The sequence below is a fragment of the Bufo gargarizans genome, chromosome 1, assembly GCF_014858855.1.
Source record: "Bufo gargarizans isolate SCDJY-AF-19 chromosome 1, ASM1485885v1, whole genome shotgun sequence".
Lineage (NCBI taxonomy): Eukaryota > Metazoa > Chordata > Amphibia > Anura > Bufonidae > Bufo > Bufo gargarizans.
In genome coordinates, this window is record NC_058080.1 from 71,349,319 (window position 1) to 71,374,774 (window position 25,456).

The window sequence follows — 25,456 nt, forward strand, 5'->3', positions numbered from 1 at the left end:
GTAATATCACGTACCTTAGAAAGGAATATGGAAAAAAAACAGAAAAATCTAGAAGAACATGTAGTGTCGGCGACAGAATCCTTCCAGATGCATAAGACGGAGAAGAATAGGGAAAATATGCAAAGAGCCACACAAATATATGCTAAGTTTTTATTGGATAAAGCCCAACAGAACCTTTTTTTTAAGGGGCAAAAATACTTTACAGAGTCAGGGCGACCTGGTAAACTCCTCGCTAGAGTAATCTCCAATCAACAACCTAAAAAACATATAGATAAGGTTCGATTGAGTGATGGTAGGATAGTCACTTCACAGGGCCTGGTGGAGAAGGCTTTTCTTGACTACTTTGTTGATTTGTATAAAGCTGACTCCAACATTACAGATGATAAGATAGATCTTTATTTAGATAGGATCAAGTTTCCAACAATTACCGAGATGCAAAGGAAAGCACTAGAAATGGAGGTCTCAATTCAGGAACTTGAGGGAGCTATTAAATTATGCTCAACTAACTCCACCCCTGGCTCAGACGGGCTTCCATATGAATTCTATAGTAAATATGAGGACTGTATTCTTCCCAGACTATTGGAGGTCTTTGCTGAATCAACAGAGGAGGGGATGCTTCCAGACTCAATGATGGAGGCCATAATAATATTAATTCCAAAAAAAGGCAAGGACCCTTTAGATTTAGAATCCTATAGACCAATTTCACTGCTTAATGCAGATGTAAAGCTTCTTGCGAGGGTCCTGGCCACAAGGCTCTCCAGGGTCATTTCCTCCATTGTGCATCCTGATCAGAGTGGCTTTATACAAAACAAGGGTACACACCATAATTTACACCGACTCTTCTCTAATATCCAGGCCCCGGGGGGGACTGCCCGCTCCATCCTGTCATTGGATGCTTCTAAGGCCTTTGACAGGGTGGAGTGGCGCTTCCTCTGGAAGGTTCTTGCTAAGATGGGCTTTGGGGAAAAATTTATACGTACTCTTAGGCTGTTGTATAGATCCCCAAGGGCAAAACTGAGTCTCAATGGAATTCTGAGTAGTAGTATTGATCTAAACAGAGGCACCCGACAGGGTTGCCCATTATCTCCCCTGTTATTCGATATTTATATCGAGCCCCTTGCGTTGGCCATTAGGCAGGATGACCAGATTAAAGGATTTGGTACCCTAGGAACACAGGACCGCATCTCACTATATGCAGATGACATCCTGTTTTTTATAGATCATACGGAAATCATTCTTCCTAGGATTATTCAAATGGTTAACGCATTTGGTGAGGTATCTGGTCTCCGAATAAACTGGGCAAAAACTAGTCTGCTCCCAATAGATCCCCTGCCACAAAAGGAGGTTCCTGCTACACAGTTGGATATTGTTGATACTATTCAATACTTGGGTTTGACTATATCGCCTCGGGTTGAAAATTTTGTACAACTCAATCTGATCCCCATAATGGTAAAGATCAGAGCTAAAATAGGAATCTGGCTGAAACTTCCCCTATCCAGAGCTGATCGAGTTTCACTAGTTAAAATGGTGATATTACCACAATTTCTTTACGTGCTCAGGAATACACCTATTTGGATACAAGACAAACATTTTAAACTCATGGAAAGAATAATTAATGATTTAATATGGGGAAGAAAGCGAGTGCGAATTAAGCTGGAATACTTGTATAAATCAGTGGAGTGTGGGGGTTTAAATCTCCCCTACTTTAAAGGGTATTTTATTGCAGCCCAGCTATTGAGGTGCTATGAATCAGAGGACAGTGCACTCCTGGGGAAGCTGGTAACTAGCCACGCTCATAACAATATTTTTACCTTGTTGGAATCCGGGCTTTTGAAGAGCTATGAGCAAGGCTATAAAGAGACTATAAATCTACTTCTGAAAGTGTGGGGTATAACTAGGACATGGTTGAAGGTTAGGGGTTCACTCACATTTACGCCTCTTTGGCATAATTTCTATTTACATAGGTTAGATGATATTGCAGCTGACACTTTTTGGCAGAAGAATAAAATATTATATATTTCACAGGTAGTTAAAGATAGAGAAATTAAATCCTTTAGAGAAATGACACATAATATAAGAAATCTCTCATGGTTTAGGTATTTTCAATTGCGATCTGTACTATCCAGTTTGGACGATAAACGTCTGCTGGAAATAGATAATTTATCTTTTTTGAATGATTGGGTAGGGGGTACACCTTCTAGAATAAAGATTTCCAATATATATAAGTTATTAATTAAGGCACGGTTTAGCGATACACAATCACCAGGACAAAAAGCATGGGAAGCGGACTGCCCGCACTTGCGAGTAGAAGGGTGGGAGAATATTTTTGGGAATCTGACTTCAGTATCCCAGAACTTTAACCATGTCCTAATACAATTTTACATTTCCCATAGACTATACATTACTCCCCTATGGATGAATAAATGCGGGTTGAGAGCCACATCTAACTGCCCCAAATGTGATATTGTAGGAGCAGACTTCCTCCACATGGTTTGGACTTGTCCAGAACTTGTAAAATACTGGAATAGTATTAATAATTGTATTATCCATAAACTAAAAATTCGAATTCCTTTTGAACCTCATGTATTCGTGCTTAACGACTTTTCCAAATTAAAAAATCACAAGTATCAAAAGATCTTTCTGAGCAGAATATTGATGTTGGCTAGAGTTCTGATTAGTCGGACCTGGTTTGCCCGATCCACTCCAGACATAAATATATGGATAAATTTAACTGATAAGGTAAAAAATTACGAGAAAATCATATATAAACGGAGGGAAGTTGAGGACCAGTGGAATAGGATATGGGGTGGCTGGAAGATTGACTAACTGAGGTCACGTTGGTTTGTTTATGGGGGTCCTACCTTGACGCACCACAGACTAGGGGGGAGGGAGGGGAGGGTTTTTTATAAATGCAACTAAAAGATGAACTGACTATATTTATAGTTATCTACATTTGGTTGGGTCATTAATAATTGAGGGGTTGTAAAAAATTTTGCTGTTAATGTTTTGTAATTTTCCCAATAAACTTTAAAAAAAAAAAAAAAAAAAAAAAAAAAAAAAAAAACAAGGTAAAAGAGGAGAGAATATTTAAAAGAAGAAAACTGCTACAAGAGGACATAGTTTTAAATTAGAGGGGCAAAGGTTTAAAAGTAATATCAGGAAGTATTACTTTACTGAGAGAGTAGTGGATGCATGGAATAGCCTTCCTGCAGAAGTGGTAGCTGCAAATACAGTGGAGGAGTTTAAGCATGCATGGGATAGGCATAAGGCTATCCTTCATATAAGATAGGGCCAGGGGCTATTCATAGTATTCAGTATATTGGGCAGACTAGATGGGCCAAATGGTTCTTATCTGCCGACACATTATATGTTTCTATGAAATGCTCAAAAACACCAAACACTGTGGCGTGTTTATACGTGGGGGAGCAGTGAGCAGCAGAGTGGGACAGAAAGAACAGACTCACAGACAGGGCTGGGCAACTGACTAGTAAGTGTTATATCTCACCCCAAGTGCTTTATTCACAGCTATACTGCTCAGTACATCTTCTTTATGGTGTCTCTGAGAGAATCTGAATGGAGAGAGTATCTGCTGTCTCCATGTGCAGTCAATGGGCAGACATTATTACAGCCGGTCTCTACCCACCAGCTCAGAGAGAGATGAAATTTAGAAATGCAGCGTCCAGAGGGAAGAACTGCTAAAAAATGCCAGATACAAGTCGTATATTGGCCAGATATAGTGCTATCACTCAGGTATACACACATAACTGCTTATTCTGAAAATCTATCTGAAATGTTGACTTATTGACTATATAGTTATTGTTTTGCAATCCTGTGGACTGAATAGCAGAAACAGTGTAAGGATACATTTGATGACTAGGCTTAAAGGGAACCTGTCACCGGGATTTCGTGTATAGAGCTGAGGACATGGGTTGCTAGATGGCCGCTAGCACATCCGCTATATCCAGTCTCCATAGCTCTGTGTGCTTTTATTGTGTAAAAAAAACGATTTGATACATATGCAAATTAACCTGAGATGAGTCCTGTCTCCGACTCATCTCACGTACAGGACTCATCTCAGGTTAATTTGCATATGTTTCAAATCGTTTTTTATACACAATAAAAGCACACAGAGCTATGGGGACTGGATATTGCGGATGTGCTAGCGGCCATCTAGCAACCCATGTCCTCAGCTCTATACACAAAATGCCGGTGACAGGTTCCCTTTAAAGGGAATCTCTCACCAGTTTTATGGTGTCCTAAAGTCGGCATAAACTAGTGACAGATCTCCTTAGCAGAATGCTGGGTCACTTTCTTTATTAGCCCTTTTTCTGAAATCTTATATTAAGCCGCTCCAGCGCATGATTAGTCCTGAATATTCATGAGCTTCTGGCTTTTCCCACCCCCTGCTGTCAATCTCTCAGTCGGTGTCTATCTATCTATCTATCGATCTATCTATATGTGAAAATGAGGAAGCGAGCACTCACTCTATGGCACACACTCAGATTTAATGATAAAAATTGCAATCACAAATATTCAAACAATAATCAAATGACACAGTTAAAATGATATAAAATATTACCAATGGTATAAAAATGATGGTCGACCATATATACGCCACTAATTGAAGGTCGCAATACAATGGTGCATATATAAGGGTCCAATGGTGTCCTAAATAAATATTAAATATTAAAGTGACAGTGCAATAATAATGAATATAATGTTGATAAACAATAATGATAAACAATAGATAGCTGTGCTAATATCATGAAATGTTAAATAACAATATCCTGGTGAGCAGTGTTCAAAATCTGCCGCCTGCGCCGTACCAGTCTTCAGTCGGCGCAGGCGCACTGAGAGGAGGACACTCGCTCGGCCGCTCCTTCCTCAATGCGCCTGTGCCGATGACATCACATCTAAGCCCGGCGCAGGTGCACTGAGGAAGGAGCGGCCGAGCGAACGTCCTCCTCTCAGTGCGCCTGCGCCGACTGAAGACCGGTACGGCGCAGGCGGCAGATTTTGAACGCAGACAGGGCTAGCCAGAGGACGAGCGCGTTCGCTGGCCCTGTCACTCAACATGAGGAGGGGGCATCTTTATGAAAGGAGGATGCGGCTGCTATGAGCAAGTAACCGCCCTACTTGCTGGTAGAGAGCTCATTTACATATTATGAAAGTCAGTTTTTTGAAGAAACTGCCCAACCAAAATGAGTAAGAGCACTATATATTGATATATCGCATTATAAGGAATTTAAGTTGGCAAAAAAAATATATGACTTTAGTGGGGTGACAGAAGCCCTTTAAGCCAGCCAGGCCCAGACTAGAGAACAGACAGTGTGTGGCGTGGCCCTACCCTACCGATACCGAACAGACTGGACTGAGCCTGACCTAGTGGAGACGGTGTGTAGCAGGTTAACTTAATAATAATAAGGTACAACTTACAAGTAGTGACTGAGTGGACTGACTAAGTCTCTTTCTATTCTAACTAGAGAGATTAGATCTGACTGAGTCTGAGAGGAGAGCTGGCTGGCGGCTGCCCCAGAATCTTCCTGATTTAAAAGTTAAAGGGGTTCTGCACTTTAATTTAATTGATGATCTATACTCTGGATAGATCATCAGCTTCTGATCGGCGGGGGTCAGACACCCGGGACCCCCGCCGATCAGCTGCTTGAGAAGGCACCGGCGCTCCAGTAGCGCCGCGGCCTTCTCACTGTTTACCGCCAGCCCACTGACGTCACGACTAGTATCAACTAGCGTGGGCGGGGCTAAGCTTCATTCAAGTGAACAGAGCTTAGCCGCGCTCAGGCTAGTTAATACTAGTCGTGACGTCACTGGGCCGGCGGTAAACAGTGAGAAGGCCGCGGTGCTGCTCGAGCGCCGGTCCCTTTTCAAACAGCTGATCGGCGGGGGTCCCGGGTGTCTGACCACCACCGATCAGAAGCTGATGATCTATCCAGAGGATAGATCATCAGTTAAATGAAAGTGCAGAACCCCTTTAAAGTTACTGTCAGTGCAGCCTGGATGATTACAGTGTTTACTTTACCGTTTAGAGAAATCATGTTCAAATGTGAGCGGTGGGAGGGTGATGTGTGGTCTGTGGATGTCATGAGTCATTACACTGTTATGGGGGGGAGGGATCTATAGATGATACTCTTATAGTGTTATAGGGAGGGGGATCGGGGGTCTTTGGATGTCATGACACTGTTACTGGGGGGGGAATCTGTAGATGACACTGTTATAGGGAGGGGGATCTGTGCCACTGTTGGGCTCCATTCAGACGTCCGTAACAGCGGCAATGTGCGGGTCCGCATTTTTTTTCGGGAACGGAACTGCGGACCCGGAAGTGCGGGTCCGTGTTTCCGTATCCGGCAGCACGCCGTGCTGCCCTATAGAAATGAATGGGTCTGCAATTCCGTTACGCAAATTTCGGATGTGTGAATGGGGCCTTATAGGGAGAGGGATCCCGATATGACACTGATATGGGGTGGATCTGTGGATGACACATAGCATAAGATGCTATAAACGGTATGTGTCATCCACAGATCCCCCTCCATAAGGCCTCTTTCACACTTGCGTTGTCCGGATCCGGCGTGTACTCCACTTGCCGGAATTACACTCCAGATCCGGAAAAATGCAAGTGTACTGAAAGCATTTGAAGACGGATCCGTATTCAAAATGCGTTCAGTGTTACTATGGCAGCCAGGACGCTATTAAAGTCCTGGTTGCCATAGTAGGAGGGGGGAGCGGTATACTTACAGTCCGCGCGGCTCGCAGGGCGCTCCAGAATGACGTCAGAGCGCCCCATGCGCATGGATGACGTGCCATGCGATCACGTCATCCATGTGCGTGGGGCGCCCTGACGTCACTCTGGAGCGCCCCGGGAGCCGCACGGACGGTAAGTATACTGCTCCCCCGCTCCCCGCTACACTTTACCATGGCAAACAGGACTTTAGCGTCCCGGCAGCCATGGTAACCACTCTAAAAAAGCTAAACGTCGGATCCGGCAATGCGCCAAAACGACGTTTAGCTTAAGGCCGGATCAATGCCTTTCAATGGGCATTAATTCCGGATCCGGCCTTGCGTCAAGTCTTCAGGATTTTTGGCCGGAGCAAAAAGCGCAGCATGCTGCGGTATTTTCTCCGGCCAAAAAACGTTCTGTTCCGGAACTGAAGACATCCTGATGCATCCTGAACGGATTTCACTCCATTCAGAATGCATTAGGATAAAACTGATCAGGATTCTTCCGGCATAGAGCCCCGACGACGGAACTCTATGCCGGAAGACAAGAACGCAAGTGTGAAAGAGCCCTAAGTGTCATCCACAGATCCCCAGGCAGCTAGGACATGTTGAAATCTGAGTGATTGGGGTTTTTCTTCCCTATTGCGGTTTTAGGTATTGGGTAAAGTATCACAGCATTTCTAAGCGTACTTGTGTAAATGTATCGTTGTTATAGCTGCCCCCCTACTTTTGTCCTGGCCCCCAGTGTGCCCCCCCCAAAATTTGAAAGCTAGAGACGCCACTGCCTACAGGTATCAGCCTACAGCAGGGCATTGTGGGAGTTGTAGTTTTACAACAGCTGGAGGGCCGCAGTTTGAGGATGCCTGATCTACAGCATCTATATATCTATCTACAGTATCTATCTATGTATCTATCTATCTATCCCATATCTATCTGTCTATCTGTCTCTATTTATCTAGCTAACATCTGTCTATCTATCTATCTATCTATCTATCTATCTATCCATTCATCCATCCATCTCATACTTATCACTTTATCTATCTTATATCTGTTGATCTGTCTGTCTGTCTGTATGTCTATCTTACCTTACTAATAAAAACTCATGATATATTTTATTCTAGGTCTACTTTTTATGGTTCCATTCCAAAGATGTCATCCAATCGTTTAAAACCCTAGAAAGGTAAATTATTATATATGATTATTATTTATTTTAAAATGCAGATAATTTTTTAACATTTTTTTATTATTCTGTTCTCCTTATTTTGGGCTAAAAATTATTTTTTCAACAGTTCTTTATTAAACATTTTCAACAGTTTTTCCTTACAGCCTTTAGTCTCGCTGCCATTACAGACAGTTGCATCTCCTTCTCAGTGGATCTGTCACAGAGCTTCTCTGACAGCTCAATCTGTGACCCTTATCGCTACTTTTCTAACAGCTCATAAGCACTCATTTAACTGAAGTTGTTCTTAAAGGTGTAGAGATGTATAGGGGAGAGAGGTTGTGGATGGTCTTGTATGTCGACGTTATGTTTGTCAGTATTTTCAAATGTATTCTCTGGGCAATGGGGAGCAAGTGAATGGAGTGGCAGAGGGTAGAAGTGTGGAAGAGGAATGATGGAGAAGTGCTGGATCCCCGCTCCTTCTCCAGGCCTGTGATGCTCATCTGAGCTCCCTCACTGAAAACATCCAATTTGACATCGCCTGTAGCCAATCACTGGCCACAGCGGTGACCGGATCCCCTTACGTCATGACAAATTGTCACATGACATAAGGTCTTCTGGTCTCGCTGCGGCAATGTCAAACTGGATGTTTTCAGCTAGGGAGCACAACGGAGAATCGGAGGCCTGGAAAAGAATTAGCAGGAAGCCAGCGCCAGGAATCAGGTAAGGCTACTTTCACACTAGCGTTCGTCGGTCCGCTCGTGAGCTCCGTTTGAAGGAGCTCACGAGCGGAGCAGAACGCTTCCGTCCAGCCCTGATGCAGTCTGAATGGATGCGGATCCGCTCAGACTGCATCAGTCTGGCGGCGTTCAGCCTCCGCTCCGCACGGCCAGGCGGACAGCTGAACGCTGCTTGCAGCGTTCGGGTGTCCGCCTGGCCGTGCGGAGGCGTGCGGATCCGTCCAGACTTACAATGTAAGTCAATGGGAACGGATCCGCTTGAAGATGACACCATATGGCTCAATCTTCAAGCGGATCCGTCCCCCATTGACTTTACATTGAAAGTCTGAACGGATCCGCTCAGGCTACTCTCGCACTTAGAAATTTTTCTAAGTTATTAATGCAGACGGATGCGTACTGAACGGAGCCTCCGTCTGCATTAATATGATCGGATCCGTTCAGAACGGATCCGATCAAGCGCAAGTGTGAAAGTAGCCTTAGTAAGCTTCTCTTTACAGGTCTGGCCAAGTGGGAGGGTTTGCCGAAACCCCCTCATATTTGCACAACCCCTTTAAACCAGCAGCGGAGTTGAGGACGGATTGGTGGAACAGAGGCAACAGTGGGAGATGTTGCAGTAGTCTCGGCAGTCTATTATGAGGGTGCATACTGTACAAGCATATTTGTTGACTTCAGGTTGAAGAATTTTAGATTTGAGAATTGTTTTTAAGGTGGAGGTGGTAGGAGGTAATAAGGGCTTCAACATGTGGTTTGATACATGCGGGATCACAGGTTATCCTGAGACATTGGATATGGAAGACTTTAGTAAATACAGGGGAGTTTATTGTGATATGTGTGAAATTCCAGCCAGGGTTGCATTAGATGGGAGAAATATTTTTCCACACTGAGTTTTAGGAAGCTGGAAGAGATTCAAAATATGGACAAAAGTATTATACCATCAGGCAACATGCTTTACACCACTCCATCTGATGTTGTGCTTGGTGATATAAGGCTTGCATGCAGCTGCTCAGCCATGAAAACCCATGTCATGAAGCTCCTGGTGCACAGTTTTTGTGCTAATGTTAATACCAGAAGAGGTTTGGACTCTGCAGATGTGGAGTCATCAGAGCGTTGGTGACTTTTATGCACTATGCTCCTCAGCACTCAGTGAACCCGCTCTGTTTTTCATAGTCTCAACTTCATGGCTGAGTTGCTGTGGATCCTAAACTCTTCCATTTTACAATATTACCACTCACATATGATGGTGGAATATCTAGTAGGGAAGAAATTTCATGAACTGACTTGTAGAGGTGACATCCTATTAGAGGACCACGCTGGAATTCAGTGATATCTTTAGAACAACCCTTTCTTTCACAAATGTCTGTAAAGGCAGACTTCATGGCGAGGGGCTGGATTTTATACACCTGCGGCAATGGGACTGAATGAAACACCTGAATTCAATGAATAAGAGGTGTGTCTCAATACTTTTATACATATAGTGTATCTTAAAGGCAGAAACTCTGAATTGATAAGAGGTTACATCAGGGCCAGAAAGGTAAACTTAATTGTTGTCAGCACAAAAGTGGTATTAAAAACCATAGAATTTTTTTAGCAGTCTTAGGCTAAAGATCAGGGGTACCAGGACAAAAACTTCAGAAATGCTAACATAGAAAGAGAAGGTGGTGTGTGAGGGGGAGACACTAAGGGGTAGATTTATCAAATACTACAAACCTACATTAATTCAAGGCCAATACCTATATAATATAGACAATCATGTATTAAACCAAACAACAGGGTACTCGTAAATATGTCAACTAGGGATGAGCGAATCAACTTCGGATGAAACATCCGAAGTCTATTCGCATAAAACTTTCAATACTGTACGGAGCAAGCGCTCCGTACAGTATTAGAATGCCAAAGTTATTACCATTTCCAGAACTCGGGTTCGGTTCCAATGTGCCACTTGAAACCTAACCCAAGTTCGGGAAAGGGTTTTTATGCGAAGTCTCGTGAGACTCGCTCTGTACAGTATTGAAACGAAGTTTTATGCGAATCGACTTTGGATGTTTCATCCGAAGTTGATTCGCTCATCCCTAATGTTAACCCAAAAAAAAAAAAAGAAGTAACAATATATTTATTGAATAGAAAAAAAATATTAAAAGCACTGGCTGTAACAGCCCCACAAATACAAATAGCACAAAGGACACTTTAAAACATAGCACCAATAATAAATGATGGTGGTGCTGGGGGGGGGGGGGGGGGGGGGGTGCTCCATATTTAAGCCAAAGTGGACAAAGCTATTTTAAGCACCACATTAAATAAATCTCACAAAAACTCTCATACTTAAAAAATTAATATATATATCTATTATGTATACCAATGTGAATTGTCCATATATCTATGTAGTTCCTTCCGTGGTCCCATGCCTCACCCTCCAACGTGCATTTTGTGTATCCTTCTTAGGGAGAGATATATTAAAACTGGTGTAAAGTAGAACTGGCTTAGTTGCCCATAGCAACCAATCAGATTCCACCTTTCATTTTCCAAAGAAGCTCTAAAAAATGAAAGTTGGAATCTGATTGGTTGTTCGCGAAAACTAAACCAGTTCTACTTTACAACAGTTTTGCTAAATATACCCCTGTGTGTTTGGTTGGTGAGGATATGAGGAGATCCAGGAGAAGGCCTGGTCGTTGATGACAAGAGATAAGAGGATTTGTCATAGGAGGGGGTGGTTGACCGTCTTGGCAGTAGAACGGTCTTGATGGAGAAGTACTGACTAATATTCTAACAGATTGTTGGTGAAATTGATTAAGGTAGTTTCAGTATAATGGTGAGACCAGTTGTTAAATTGCAGGTGGTCAAAAAATTAATTGGATGAGAGGTAGGAGGCAGGCATGGGATTCAGCCAGTTCCCTCCAGTTCTCCAGATCCGGTTGTTAAAATTACATCTGGATCGGAGAACCGTGTTACCTGCTAAATCCCGATCCGGTGCTCTGACGGCAGCAGGGCAGCTGGAGATGTTTGCTTCTAGAGATGAGCGAATCAAAGTTGATGAAGTGGAATTCGATCCGAATTTCAGAAATCCGAATTTCCTCACGCTTCGTGGTAATGGCTGCCAAAAATGGCTGCTGCACATGTTAGGCCATGGAGCAAGGAACTCTGGGAATGAGGGATCACCCACAATGCCATGCATGCAGCCAATCAGCAGCCAGCCAGCCCTGTGATGTCACAGCCCTATAAATAGCCTCAGCCATATTGGATTCAGCCATTTTCCACTGTACTTAGTGCAGGGAGTGACATCATCAGGCTCTAGGGACAGTGGTAGAAAAGACTTTAAAACTTTTATTTTACTGAATAGAAGTTCAGGGAAAGTATAGGGAGGAATCATTCCACAGTAGTGAAGCAGAACAGGGTTCAGTAGGGGAGTTTATAGCCTGGGTAACAGGAACAATCCTATTACACCTTGCTGCACTCACTGCGGATCCAAGTTGCCATTATACAGCTCTATAATTCAAGCAAACCGTTCTTGTTATTGGGGTGCAAGTGCTGTTTGATACAGGCATTAACAGGGTTTATTACAAGGAAATATTTATATGTCTTATTTGCCCTTGTGCAGTGCAGTTCCAAGTTCTAAAGCATTTTTTTGGCTTGTATTAGTGGGGAAAAAAGGGCTTATTAGCTGTTGTGTGGTGAAGTGCGAAAATTACAGCCCTTTTTGGTGTGTATTAGTGGCACAATTTTTTTTATTTATTTATCGTTCAGCAGTGCAGTTATATGTTTTAAAGCCCTTTTTGTCGTGTATTTGTGGCAAAAGAAAAATATATTTTCCGTTCAGCGGTGCAGTTATATGTTCTAAAGCCTTTTGTGGAGTATATAAGTGGAAAAAATAAATATATATTTGCCGTTCAGCGGTGTAGTTATATATTCTAAAGCCTTTTGTGGAGTGTATAAGTGGAAAAAAGAAAAATATATTTGCCGTTCAGCGGTGCAGTTATATATTTTAAAGCCTTTTTTGGCTTGTATTAGTGGGAAAAAAAAGGGCTTATTAGACGTTGTGTGGTGAAGTGAGAAAATTACAGCCCTTTTGGTGTGTATTAGTGGCAAATATATATATATTTGCCGTTCAGCGGTGCAGTTATATGTTCTAAAGCCTATTTTTGTGTGTATTAGTGGCAAAATAATATACAGTATAATATTTGCTGTTCAGCGGTGCAGTTATGTTCTAAATCCCTTATTGGCGTGTATTAGTGGCAAAAAATAATAATTATTTGCCGTTCATCGGTGTAATTACCGTATTTTTCGCCCTATAAGACGCACCGGCCCATAAGACGCACCTAGGTTTTTGAGGAGGAAAATCAGAAAAAAAATATTTTGAACCAAAAGGTGTGCTTTTGGTGGGTTTTGAACTAATTGTGGTCTGTGGATGACACTGTTATGGGGGATCTGTGGATAGCGCACTGTTATGGGGGATCTGTGGGTGACGCACTGTTATGGGGGATCTGTGGGTGACGCACTGTTATGGGGGATCTGTGGGTGACACTTATGGGGGGATCTGTGGGTGACACTTATGGGGGGATCTGTGGGTGACACTTATGGGGGATCTGTGGGTGACACTTATGGGGGGATCTGTGGGTGACACTTATGGGGATCTGTGGGTGACACTTATGGGGGATCTGTGGGTGACACTTATGGGGGATCTGTGGGTGACACTTATGGGGGATCTGTGGGTGGCTCTTATTGGGCTCTCTGGATGGCACTGTTATGGGGATCTGTGTATGACAGTTATGGGGGGGATCTGTGGATGACACATATATAGCATCTTATGCTATGCGTCATCCACAGATGCACTCCATAAGTGTCCCTGTAGTGAATGTCCCTCAATACAGGGGGTGGGAGTTGCATCTGCTTCTATAATGACAGCGGGGCCCGTGCAGTGACTGTATTCTACTACACGGGCCCCGCTCACTGTATAATCTTATCTCTAATAGTTAATTGTTATGTATATACAGTAATCGCATAATCAGCGCCTGTATACTTACAAGCGCTCGGTAGGTAGCAGAGAGGAGAGAGGAGGGAGGAGGCAGGCCGGGAGGACGGTCGCTGGCAGCGTGAGTCATACGTCATGTGCCCACGCCGCCTGCTTCATTCATAAAGTGGGCGGCGCAGGCGCGTGACGTCCTCCCGGCCTGCCTCCTCCCTCCTCTCTGCTACCTACCGAGCGCTTGTAAGTATACAGGCGCTGATTATGCGATTACGGTATATACATAACAATTAACTATTAGAGATATAATTATACAGTGAGCGGGGCCCGTGTAGTAGAATACAGTCACTGCACGGGCCCCGCTGTCATTATAAAAGCAGATGCCGGCTGCCAGCCCCTCCTCCCTCACAGCTGATACACCCGCCACGCGGCATTGCGGCAGGTGTATCATTGAAAATTCTGCAAAATCAGCAGCATTCGCCCCATAAGACGCACTGCTATTTCCCCCCCACTTTTGGGGGGTAAAAAGTGCATCTTATAGGGTGAAAAATACGGTATATGTTCTAAATCTTTTTGTGGCGTGTATAAGTGGAAAAAAAATAAGGGCCTATTTGCAGTTCAGCAGTGCAGTTATAAAGCCCTTTTTGGCGTGTATTAGTGGCACAATAAAAAGTATTTGCCATTGTGTGGTGAAGTGAGAAAATTACAGCTCTTTTTGGCATGTATTAGTGGCAAAAAAATATATATTTGCTGTTCAGCGGGGCAGTTATATGTTCTAAAGCCCTTTTTGGCCGTGTATTAGTGGCAAAAAAATATATATTTTTCCGTTCAGCAGTGCAGTTATATGTTCTAAAGCATTTTATTGCGTGTATTAGTGGCACAACAAAAAGTATTTGCCGTTGTGTGGTGAAGTGAGAAAATTACAGCCCTTTTTGGCATGTATTAGTGGCAAAAAAATATATATTTGCCGTTCAGCGGTGCAGTTATATGTTCTAAAGCCCTTTTTGGCATGTATTACTGGAAAATAAAAGGGCTTATTAGCCATTGTGTGGTGAAGTGAGAAAATTACAGACTTTTTTGGGGTGTTTTAATTTCCTTTTTATGTATTTATTTTATCTAAAAGTATGTCAGACAGAAGTGCCAGGCCCTTCACAGGGGAGTGGCAGAGGCGTAAATGTTTCTGGCGCAGGCACAGGTCGCAGCAGAGTAAGGGGGCGTGGCAGCAGGAGTCGCAGCGAGAGGCCTGAGCTCCCGGTGTCATCTAGCGGATGTGTCTTAACCAGCAACCCAGTGGATCTTGAATGGTTGACTCGGTCATCCACTTTATCCCAAGTGATATCAGACATCCCCAGCCAAGAGTCAGTGGGTTCATCATACACAACCCTTAGTTGGCATGGCCCGGGAGCAGGCCCTGTGCCCTCACCTGTCCTTAACATGCCTCTTTCCTTCTCTGTTCCCTCAGCCAGAGAAGTATTATATGCTGTGGGCTTAGCTCCCCTATACAGCGAGGACGAGCTACTAGAGGGAGGACAGTCAGCACATACTGGCCACCCAAGATGTGGAGGAGACATCCGCCGCTTTCTCTGGTAGGTGGGCAAGTAGTGATGAGGAGAGTGGGGTGGGAGCTGGTGTTGCGAGCGGTCAGGCTCCTGACCCAGAGACTGTTGAGGAGGACATCAGTGACGTGCAGACAGTACTTGATGATGTAGCTGATCACATTTGGGAGCTCTGTGAATTAGGGGCTTCATCATCATCGGGAGAAGAGGGTGGCAGCTTGCTCGTGAGGCAGAGGCGGAGCCAGCAAGTTGCTAGCGTGGCCGGGAGTCAGCAGGGTGACAGCAGTGGGAGGTCGGGAACCAAATGTGCCCAGGGTAGACCACCCACTTCGCAGGAGCCTACCTGCCCGGAAAGTAGTGGTGCAGGGGTTCACGGAAGCAGCGGCAGTAGCAGTCAGTGCGGAGTGTTGGGGGTAAAATCACCTACTCTGCGGTGTGGCATTTTTTGTTAAGCCGCCGGAGGAGGTGAACATGTGTAAAATCTGTGTTCAGAAGGTGAACCGTGGCCAGTGTGCCAATGTTGGCACCACAGCCCTGCGTCAACATATGCAGCGTCACCATAAAGTGGCCTGGGAGAACCGTGGCTCTGATGTGGTGGTCCATCCAGCCGCAGCTACCGCTGCATCACCCAGTGGCATTCACCCGATTTCAGGTAGTCAAGGCTCCACCACCTAATCCGAAGAGAGCTGTCTGTCCTTCCCATCATCTGCTGGTTCTGATGCTCCTGCTCTTCCTCCTACTTTTCATCAGTCATTCCATCAGCAATCGATCACCGAAGCGATTGCCAAGAGACAACAGTATGTGTGCACTCATCCAATGGTGCAGAAGCTGAATGTGCTCCTGGCCAAGTTGCTAGTGCTGCAGTCCCTCCTTTTCCAAGTGGTGGACTCTGCACCTTTCAGAGAACTGATGGCTTGTGCCGAGCCGAGGTGGAGAGTCCCAAGCTGTCATTTCTTTGCCAAAAAGGCAGTACCAGCCCTGCACACGTATGTAGAACAGAAGGTGGGCCAGTCCTTGAGCCTGTCAGTGTCTGCCAAAGTGCTCGGCAGCGCCGACATGTGAAGCTGTAACTATGGTCAGGGACAATACATGTCCTTTATGGCCCACTGGGTGAATGTGTTTCTGCACAGCCACACCAGAAACTTGGCCAGGTGACGCCGCTTCTGTATCCACGTTCTCATGCCATTGGTCCTGCGACAATGTCCGCCTCTGCCTCCTCATCCTCCACCGTGTCCTCAGCCTCCACTGCAGGGACAATTCACAGTGCCCCTCCAGCATACCACATGTGCAGGGCACGGCGGTGTCACGCTGTTCTGCTCCTCATTTGCCTGGGCGAACGGAGTCACACAGGGGAGAAACTGCTCCGTGTTCTTTATCAAGAAATCTAATCCTGTCTTTCTCCGCGACAACTCAAAATGGGAACCATGGTGACCGACAACGGGAAGAATATTGTGTCGGTGCTGCATCAAGGAGAGCTGAGCCACGCGCCCTGCATGGCACACGTGTTCAATCTGGTTGTCAAGTGGTTCCTGAAGTCTTCCACCCATCTGCAAGACATCCTAAAAATGGCCAGTAAACTTTGCATGCACTTCAGCCACTCGTACACCGCAAAGCACACCCTCCTTGAGCTGCAGCAGCAGAACGGCATCCCCCAACATAGGCTGATATGTAACTTTTCCACCTGTTGGAATTCCACCCTCCATATGTTGGACCGACTATATGAACAGAGAAAGGCCATAAACGATTTCTTGATGATCCAAGCGGACAGGAGTACTCCCCTGTGTAACTTCGATATCAGCCAGTGGCAGCTCATGCGTGACACCTGCCATTTGCTCAGGCCCTTTGAGGAGGCCACGTTATTTGTCAGTCACCAGGACTACGGCAGAAACAACGTCATTCCACTGCTTCTTGTCCTGGAACAGATGCTGGTAAATCTGGCTGGTCAGGGTACTTGAGACGTGGCGCCTAGATCTCACGGCCACATGAGCCCTGTGGGGGCTGAACTGGAGGAGGAGGAGGACATTGGAGCAGAAGCAATGTGTAGCAAAATGGGTGGTTTTTCTACACAGGTGACAGGAGAGGAGAAGCAGGAGCAGCCAGAGGAGCTACAGGGTGATGAGGAAGACAAGGCAGAGGACCCAGACATACCGTGGCAGTATGCAGTGGAGATGTAGGCAGGGGGTCCCTCTGAGTCACTTGCACAAATGTCCCGATGCAACCGGTCCAAAATGGGGGCCTTTTTTACACCAGCTGAGAGGGAGGACAAACTGAAATACTATAGAAACATCCTATGTAGTCAGTTGGCCACTGCCTATCTGCGTAATCGTCCTTCCTCTCGCAGGTCTGACCGGGGGGCTGCTGTGGCAGGGTGGGTGGGGGGTAGGGGAGTAGGAGCAGTTCCAGCTCCATCAGTAGCAACTTGATTCTAGAGTCGCTAATTAGCAGCTTTCTTCACCCGCCTAGTGAAGAAATTACTCACCAGCAGCAGCAGCAGCAGCTAGACCTGGAGCAGGACCATCCAGCAGGTGGTGGCCTACTTGGACAGCACCCTGCCACTTCACATTGAATATCCACTGGACTACTGGGAAGCCAAACTGGATTTGTGGCCACAACTGGCAGAGCTTGCCCTAAAAAAACTGTCCTGCCCGGCCAGTATTGTGCCATCAAAGTGGGTGTTTAGTGTGGCGGGGGCCATAGTTACCCCAAGAAGAACTTGCCTGTCTATCCAAAATGTGAAGAGACTGACCTTTGTCAAGATGAATCAGGAGTGGATCAGCTAGGATTTCCACCCACCAATGCCTGATGCATCAGACTAGATCATCCATGGAGCTACACCAACACTTTGACAAAAGAGACCGGTTTCTTCTGGCTACCTGCCTCAGCTACTATTCTGATGCTGCCACCCGCCTGATGCCACACATCTGATGCCAAGTGCTCCTTCTTTCACCCACCATCTTCAGCTGATACTGGTATTGCCACCCACCTCCCCACTCTGTCACCGGGTCACTCTGTGGTCTCCTGATGTTGCTGCCACCCCCACACTATTTCACCTTGCCACTCTGTGGCCTCCTGATGCTGCTGCCATCACCTCCCACAACATGGACAGTGACATGCCAGAGGGGGATCAATGGCAAAAATTCCCACAAAAAATATGTATTTTAATCAGAGGCCATTTATATGCGTCTTAAAGGGAAACTCTTAAAAATGTGCCCTGCTGGAGCCTAGAAAATTTTTGTTTTAGGCCACGGGAGTCTCGCATTCACCTGACAGAAAAGAACAAGTGATTATGTGGCTTGAGGTACATTAGGCGGTCACTGAATAACAAATTTCCTGTAGGCCAGTGGAATACAGGCCCCAAAAATTAGGCATTCACCTGACAGAAAAGAACAAGTGGTTATGTGGCTGAAGGTACATTAAGCGGTCACTGAATAACAAATTTACTGTAGGCCAGTACAGGCCCCAAAAATTAGGCATTCATCTGACAGAAAAGAACAAGTGATTATGTGGCTGGAGGTACATTAGGCGGTCACTGAATAACAATTTTACTGTAGGCTAGTGAAGTACAGGCCCAAAAAATTCGGCGTTCACCTGACAGAAAAGAACAAGTTATTATGTGGCTGGAGGTACATTAGGCGATCACTGAATACCAATTTTACTGGAGGCCAGTGGACTACAGGCCCCAAAATTAGGCATTCACTTGACAGAAAAGGCCTTTTATGGCGCTGTATATACATAAGACAAGGACCATTCTTTGTTCTGGGTGGTGACGGATATGTGTGGGTTGGCATGAGGAAATTCAATTACATGTGGTCGTCGCAGGTGTTGAATTCCTCCGAGATCCATGCTTCATTCATTTTTAGAAATGTGAGGTAGTCCACATTGTCGTGAGCTAGGCGAGTGCGCTTATCGGTCACAATCCCCGCTGCTGCGCTGAACGTCCTTTCGGACAGGACACTCGACGAGGGGTAAGCCAATAGTTCCATGGCAAATTGTGCCAGCTATGGCCACAGGTCAAGCCTGCACAAACATTAGTACAGGGGTTCTTTGCTTCTCAGAGTGTCCACATTGGCCGTTAACCCGATGTAGTTGGACACCTGTCGGTCTAGGCGTTCCCTGAGGTTGGATCTAGAGGACGGCTGTCAATGGGTTGGCTGCAAGAATAATCTCATATACGAAGTGACCTACACATCTTCAAACCGCTTTCTTCTTCCAGGCGCGGTAGGATTGGTACCCGCACCTGTTTTGCTGTGAGTGGAAATTCCTCTGCCAGCACCCGCAACAGCAGAATGCAGCATCTCTCGCAGCAAGGCCTGGAAATGCTGCATTCCGGCAGCCCTCTGTGATGCTGATAACCTGTCCACCATTTTGGATTTGTGCCGGTAGTCTAAGTACGTTGCCACCCAGTACTGGTCCTTGCCGTTTATGCTTTTGATACGGGGGTCCCTCTTCAAACACTGGAGCATGAAGGCCCCCATTTGCACTAATTTGGAAGCAGCACCCTGGCTCCTGCTCATCGCCCAGGAGAATGTCATCCTCGGTCTCCCCCCCCATCCACGGACAACACCAGGGATCCCAGAAAAGTTTAAAGCCTGCTCTTCTTGCCTTTCCTCCTCCTCCTCCCCCCAGGCACCATCCTCCTCTGACTCCTCTTCATTTCACACTCCTGCTGACTTGTCTCAGATGGAGGTACCCCCCCCCCCCCCGCACCTGCTCCTCGACGGCTTGATCAATGACACGACGCAATGCACGCTCCAGAAAGAAGGCGTAAGGTACGATGTCACTGATGGCGCCCTGGCTGACCAGTTTGGTGATCTCATCAAATGGCCGCAGAAGTCTGCTTCATCGCACATGAGAAGCCACTGGTGCGGTGAAAAAAAAAACAGCTCCCAGAACCTGTCCTGCTGCAGAGTTCGTACAGGTAGTCGTTAACGGCACGTTGCTGCTGGAGCAGCCTATCAAGCATATACAAGGTAAAGTTCCAGCGCGTCGGGCTGTCACAAATCAGACATCTGACGGGCAGGTGCTGTCATGGCCGTGTAAGATCTTCTAAAATGGCCAGAGATTTTCCTGGCCTGCCGCAAGAAAATGGTTGCACAAATGGTTGCACGACTAAGTTCAGGACGTGTGCCATGCAAGGTACGTGTGGTGTTTTGCCCTGTTTCAGCTCGCTCAGCAGATTGGCACCATTGTCGCACACCACTTTACCAACTGTCAAATTGAGCGGAATTTGCCAGTCATCCGCCTGTGACGCAGGGCTAAAAGCAGTAAAGGACCGGTGTGGCTCTTTGCTTCCAGACACAACAGCTGCAGCACAGCATGGCATGGTCTCACCTGGCACGTCGAGTAGGTTCTGGGGAGCTTGGGGCTGCAGCGGAAGAGGTGGTAGCAGTGGAAAAGGAGGAGTCAGCCGAGGAGGATATGGAGGATGGAGTAGGGAGGAGCAGAAGAAGAGGCAGGCCTGCATGCAATCGGTGGCAGTAACACCAAATCCACACGGGTGCCACGGGTTTCATGCTTGATGGCCTACAGCAGGTTCACCCAGTGGGCAGCAAAAGTTTTGTACCTTCCCTGCCCGTGTTTGCTAGAACACGTGTCTGTGGTCAGATGTATCTTGGCACCTACACTGTGTGCCAGAGATATATTCACTTGCCGCTGAACGTGGCCATATAGCTCTGGGATGCCCTTCTGGGAGAAATATTTCCTTCCAGGGACTTTCCATTGTGGTGTGCCAGTGGCCACAAATTTTCTAAAGGCCTCTGAGTCCACCAGTTTATATGACAGTAGTTAGCAGACTAGTAGTTCCGACAAAAAAATCACAGAAAAAACTAAGATAAAAACATCCTGCACGATATGATACAAATTTGCGGATGTCCCTGGCCATATTATTGAAGAAAACCACAGAAATAAGATAATAATGCACTTATTAAAGCAGATGCAAGCACTATATATGGACTAAGTCCTCACTCTGATATGATAATGTCTGAGACACTTAGTCAATATATTTTGATCAAAACACATCTAAGCCCGCCTAACGAGCGTCAAGGTGGTCTCAGGTCAGGCGGGTCCTACGCTAAACCTACCTAAGCCGTTGGGCTTCTATGTTCAGGAGCGCAGACGCCGCACATATGGTGTGCTGCTCCTAGTAACCTCCATGTGCATCAAGCAACTAATGGGAGGAGGAGCAAGCACAGCCATATGTACCACCTAATTAAGGCGCTCATTGGATAGGGGAGGGGGGCAAAAGTGCAGAGGAATGCTACTCCCAAGATACTAGGTGCGCATTCACACTTGAAGGTGCCACTCCCTCAAGCAAACACTACATAAACAAAAAAATCACAGAACCAACTAAGATAAAAACATCCTGCACGATATGATACAAATTTGCGGATGTCCCTGGCCATATTATTGAAGAAAACCACAGAAATAAGATAATAATGCACTTATTAAAGCAGATGCAAGCACTATATATGGACTAAGTCCTCACTCTGATATGATAATGTCTGAGACACTTAGTCAATATATTTTGATCAAAACACATCTAAGCCCGCCTACCGAGCGTCAAGGTGGTCTCAGGTCAGGCGGGTCCTACGCTAAACCTACCTAAGCCATTGGGCTTCTATGTTCAGGAGCGCAGACGCCGCACATATGGTGTGCTGCTCCTAGTAACCTCCATGTGCATCAAGCAACCAATGGGAGGAGGAGCAAGCACAGCCATATGTACCACCTAACTAAGGCGCTCATTGGATAGGGGAGGGGGGCAAAAGTGCAGAGGAATGCTACTCCCAATATACTAGGTGCGCATTCACACTTGAAGGTGCCACTCCCTTAAGCAAACACTACATAAACAAAAAAATCACAGAAAAAACTAAGATAAAAACATCCTGCACGATATGATACAAATTTGTGGATGTCCCTGGCCATATTATTGAAGAAAACCACAGAAATAAGATAATAATGCACTTATTATATTATTTGGTGGAAGCAGGTATATCAATCCTCTTAATCAGTATTTGGTGGAAGCAGGTATATCGCACCCCTCAATCAGTATTTTGTGGAAGCAGGTATATCAAACCCCTCAATCAGTATTTTGTGGAAGCAGGTGTATTGCACCCCAATCCGTTTTTTTGGGGCAACAGATATATCACACCCGTTGCAAATAGTAGTTCCAATAGCGCTTGTCCCTCTATATACCTGCTGTATCGCAGCAGAACCGCACACAACTGCTGCACAATACAAATGCACTATATAATTTTTATGTTAGAAAGTATATTATAGGTATATCACACCCCTCAATCATTTTTTTGGGGGCAACAGGTATATCACACCAGTTGCAATTAGTTATTCCAATAGCGTTTGTCCCTCTATATAGCTGCGGTATCGCAGCAGAACCGCACACAACTGCTGCACAATACAAATGCACTATAATATACATTCTATGTTAGAAAGTATATTATAAGTATATCACACCCCTCTGTGTATCACACCTATCGATAGCACACCTATACCAGTCTTTAAAAGTACTTTTTTGGCCCTATTAGCTAGCGTTTGGTGTCCCTAACAATCTGTCTCTGCTCCACAAAGCAACCTCTCCCTACACTGGCAAAACACAGAATGTAAAATGGCTGCCAGATCGAGTTCTGTTATAGGGTAGGGGTGTGTCCATGTGCAAAAGGGATCCGATGTGTTCCTGACAGGAATACATTGGCTAAAGTCTCAGTTCTTAACATCAGCTTGAGGTTTTAGCCAGTGTTGTCAGTTGCATATCATTATGGTGCACCATTCGCAGTGATTTATGTATTTTTATATTTGCATCCACACATTATCCCATCTTGTGTAGGATGCCATTGTGGTGCATGTGGTCCGCTGCCGACATCCTCCATTCTTGATGGGGATTGCCGATAGCAACGGATCACATGCGGGGGAATTGCTCCCCCGGTTATAGGGGGGTTTTGAGCATTTCCTCTCATTTAGGCAACTTTATTTCAGTTATTTTTCATGTGCTGAAACATCTCAATTGGCTGTCCTGTCCCACCTGATGGATGTGTCATGGGTCAAAGTTCAGCGCAATGCAAAATAATATGGCACATGCGAACATCGCCATATGTTTGCACGTTCGGCGATACGCGAACGAGCAAAGTTCGCCACGAAAGGACCGCCGGGCGAACCGCAAGGCTATCTAGTCAGGACGTGGTAATTAGTGGCTGGGTAGAAGGGTTGAAGGGACTTATAAGGTAAATCTGGTTTTACAAGAGTTGTTGATAATTGTATTGAAATATGAAGCAAAGTCCAGAGACTGACTGTGACCAGAGATGTGGGAGGTGGCACATGAGATCAAATGATAGAGAGTTAAAGGTTTTCAATGACTAATTTATCTAAGAGAATACGATAATACTCTTCCCTTGCAGTTCAGTTCAAGAAGTAGCTCCGATATAACAACCAATTATAGAATGATCATTTAGTCACAGAGTCACCCAGACTTTATAGTAACACACAGTCCCTATTCACTCATGTCTCATTGCTTTTTTTTTTTTTTATATTACACTTAATCCTTAATATAACGGTAGTGCTTCTGAGAGCATGGTGTGTGGTGGATACAGTTAGATCATATATCAGGCTCTGAAGGATGAGGTTGGGAGGGGCACAGTGAATGGAGAAGACTTAGATTAGTAGATGTGATAGGCTACCTTTAAAAGATATGTTTTTAGGGAATGCCTAAAACTGTAGGTTTTGGGAATTAACCTAATTGCTTGGGTTAGGGCGTTCCAGAGAAGCAGATCGAGAGAAGTCTTGGAGACAGGAGTTAGAGCATCGGATTATGGCTGATGTTAATCCTAAATCATTTGCAGAGCATAGAGCATGGATAGGGTGGTAGACTGAGATTAATGAGGAGATATAGAAAGTGCATTGAGAAGTTTAAATGTAATCCTGTACTAGCTATACTATGCAAAAACTGGTACAGGGTTGAGGCATTGGAGTATCAGTTAGACTAGTGTTCCCGAATTGTAGTCCTCAGGACCCACCTGCCGGTAATGCTTTCAGGACCTCATTAGTATTGAACAAATTATATAATTAGTGTCAGTGCATCAGGGCTTACCTCAGGTATTCATTCTGTGGGATATTCTCAAATCATGACCGGTAGGTGGGCCCTGAGGACTAAAGTTGGAGAACACTGAGTTAAACAGATAGATGTGCCTGGCCTGCTGCATTCATGATAGATTGGAAAGGGTTTAGCGAGGAGACTAATTAACCCCTTAAGGACTCAGCCCTATTTCACCTTAAGGACTTGGCCATTTTTTGCAAATCTGACCAGTGTCACTTTAAGTGCTCATAACTTTAAAACACTTTGACTTATCCAGGCCATTCTGAGATAGTTTTTTCGTCACATATTGTACTTCATGACACTGGTAAAATGAAGTAAAAAAAAATAAAGATTTTTGCATAAAAAAATACCTCATTTACCAAGAATTTGGAAAAATTAGCAAATTTCAAAGTTTCAGTTTCTCTACTTCTGTAATACATAGTAATACCCCCAAAAATTGTGATGACTTTACATTCCCCATATGTCTACTTCATGTTTGAATTATTTGGGGAATGATATTTTATTTTTTGGGGATGTTACAAGGCTTAGAAGTTTAGAAGCAAATCTTGAAATGTTTCAGAAATTTACAAAAACCCAATTTTTAGGGACCACTACAGCTCTGAAGTCACTTTGCGAGGCTTACATAATAGAAACCACCCAAAAATGACACCATTCTATAAACTACACCCTCAAGGTATTCAAAACTTATTTTACAAACTTTGTTAACCCTTTAGATGTTGCACAAGAGTTATTGGCAAATGGGGATGAAATTTGAGAATTTCATTTTTTTGCCTAATTTTCCATTTTAACCCATTTTTTCCACTAACAAAGAAAGGGTTAACAGCCAAACAAGACTATGTTTATTGCCCTGACTCTGCCGCTTACAGAAACACCCCATATGTGGCCGTAAACCGCTGTACGGCCACACAGCGGGGCATAGAGTGAAAGGTGCGCCGTAAGGTTTTTGGAAGCCAGATTTTGCTGGACTGTTTTTTTAACACCATGTCCCATTTGAAGCCCCCCTGATGCACCCCTAGAGTAGAAACTTCATAAAAGTTTCTACTCTAACTACACCCCTCAAACTACACCCCTCAAGGTATTCAAAACTGATTTTACAAACATTGTTAACCCTTTAGGTGTTGCACAAGATTTAATGGAAAATAGAGATACAATTTCAAAACTTCACTTTTTTGGCAGATTTTCCATTTTAATATTTTTTTTCCAGTTACAAAG

General features: G+C 44.9%; 1 protein-coding gene across 1 annotated transcript in view; it reads left to right on the forward strand.

The window, feature by feature from the left end:
* The window catches only part of OTOP1 (otopetrin 1), a 130,649-nt gene that overhangs the window by 24,171 nt on the left and 81,022 nt on the right, over positions 1-25,456 (forward strand). The window contains exon 3 of the mRNA XM_044275776.1: positions 7,854-7,912. Within this exon, the coding sequence (XP_044131711.1) occupies positions 7,854-7,912 (59 nt within the window). The remainder of the gene's footprint in view (positions 1-7,853; positions 7,913-25,456) is intronic.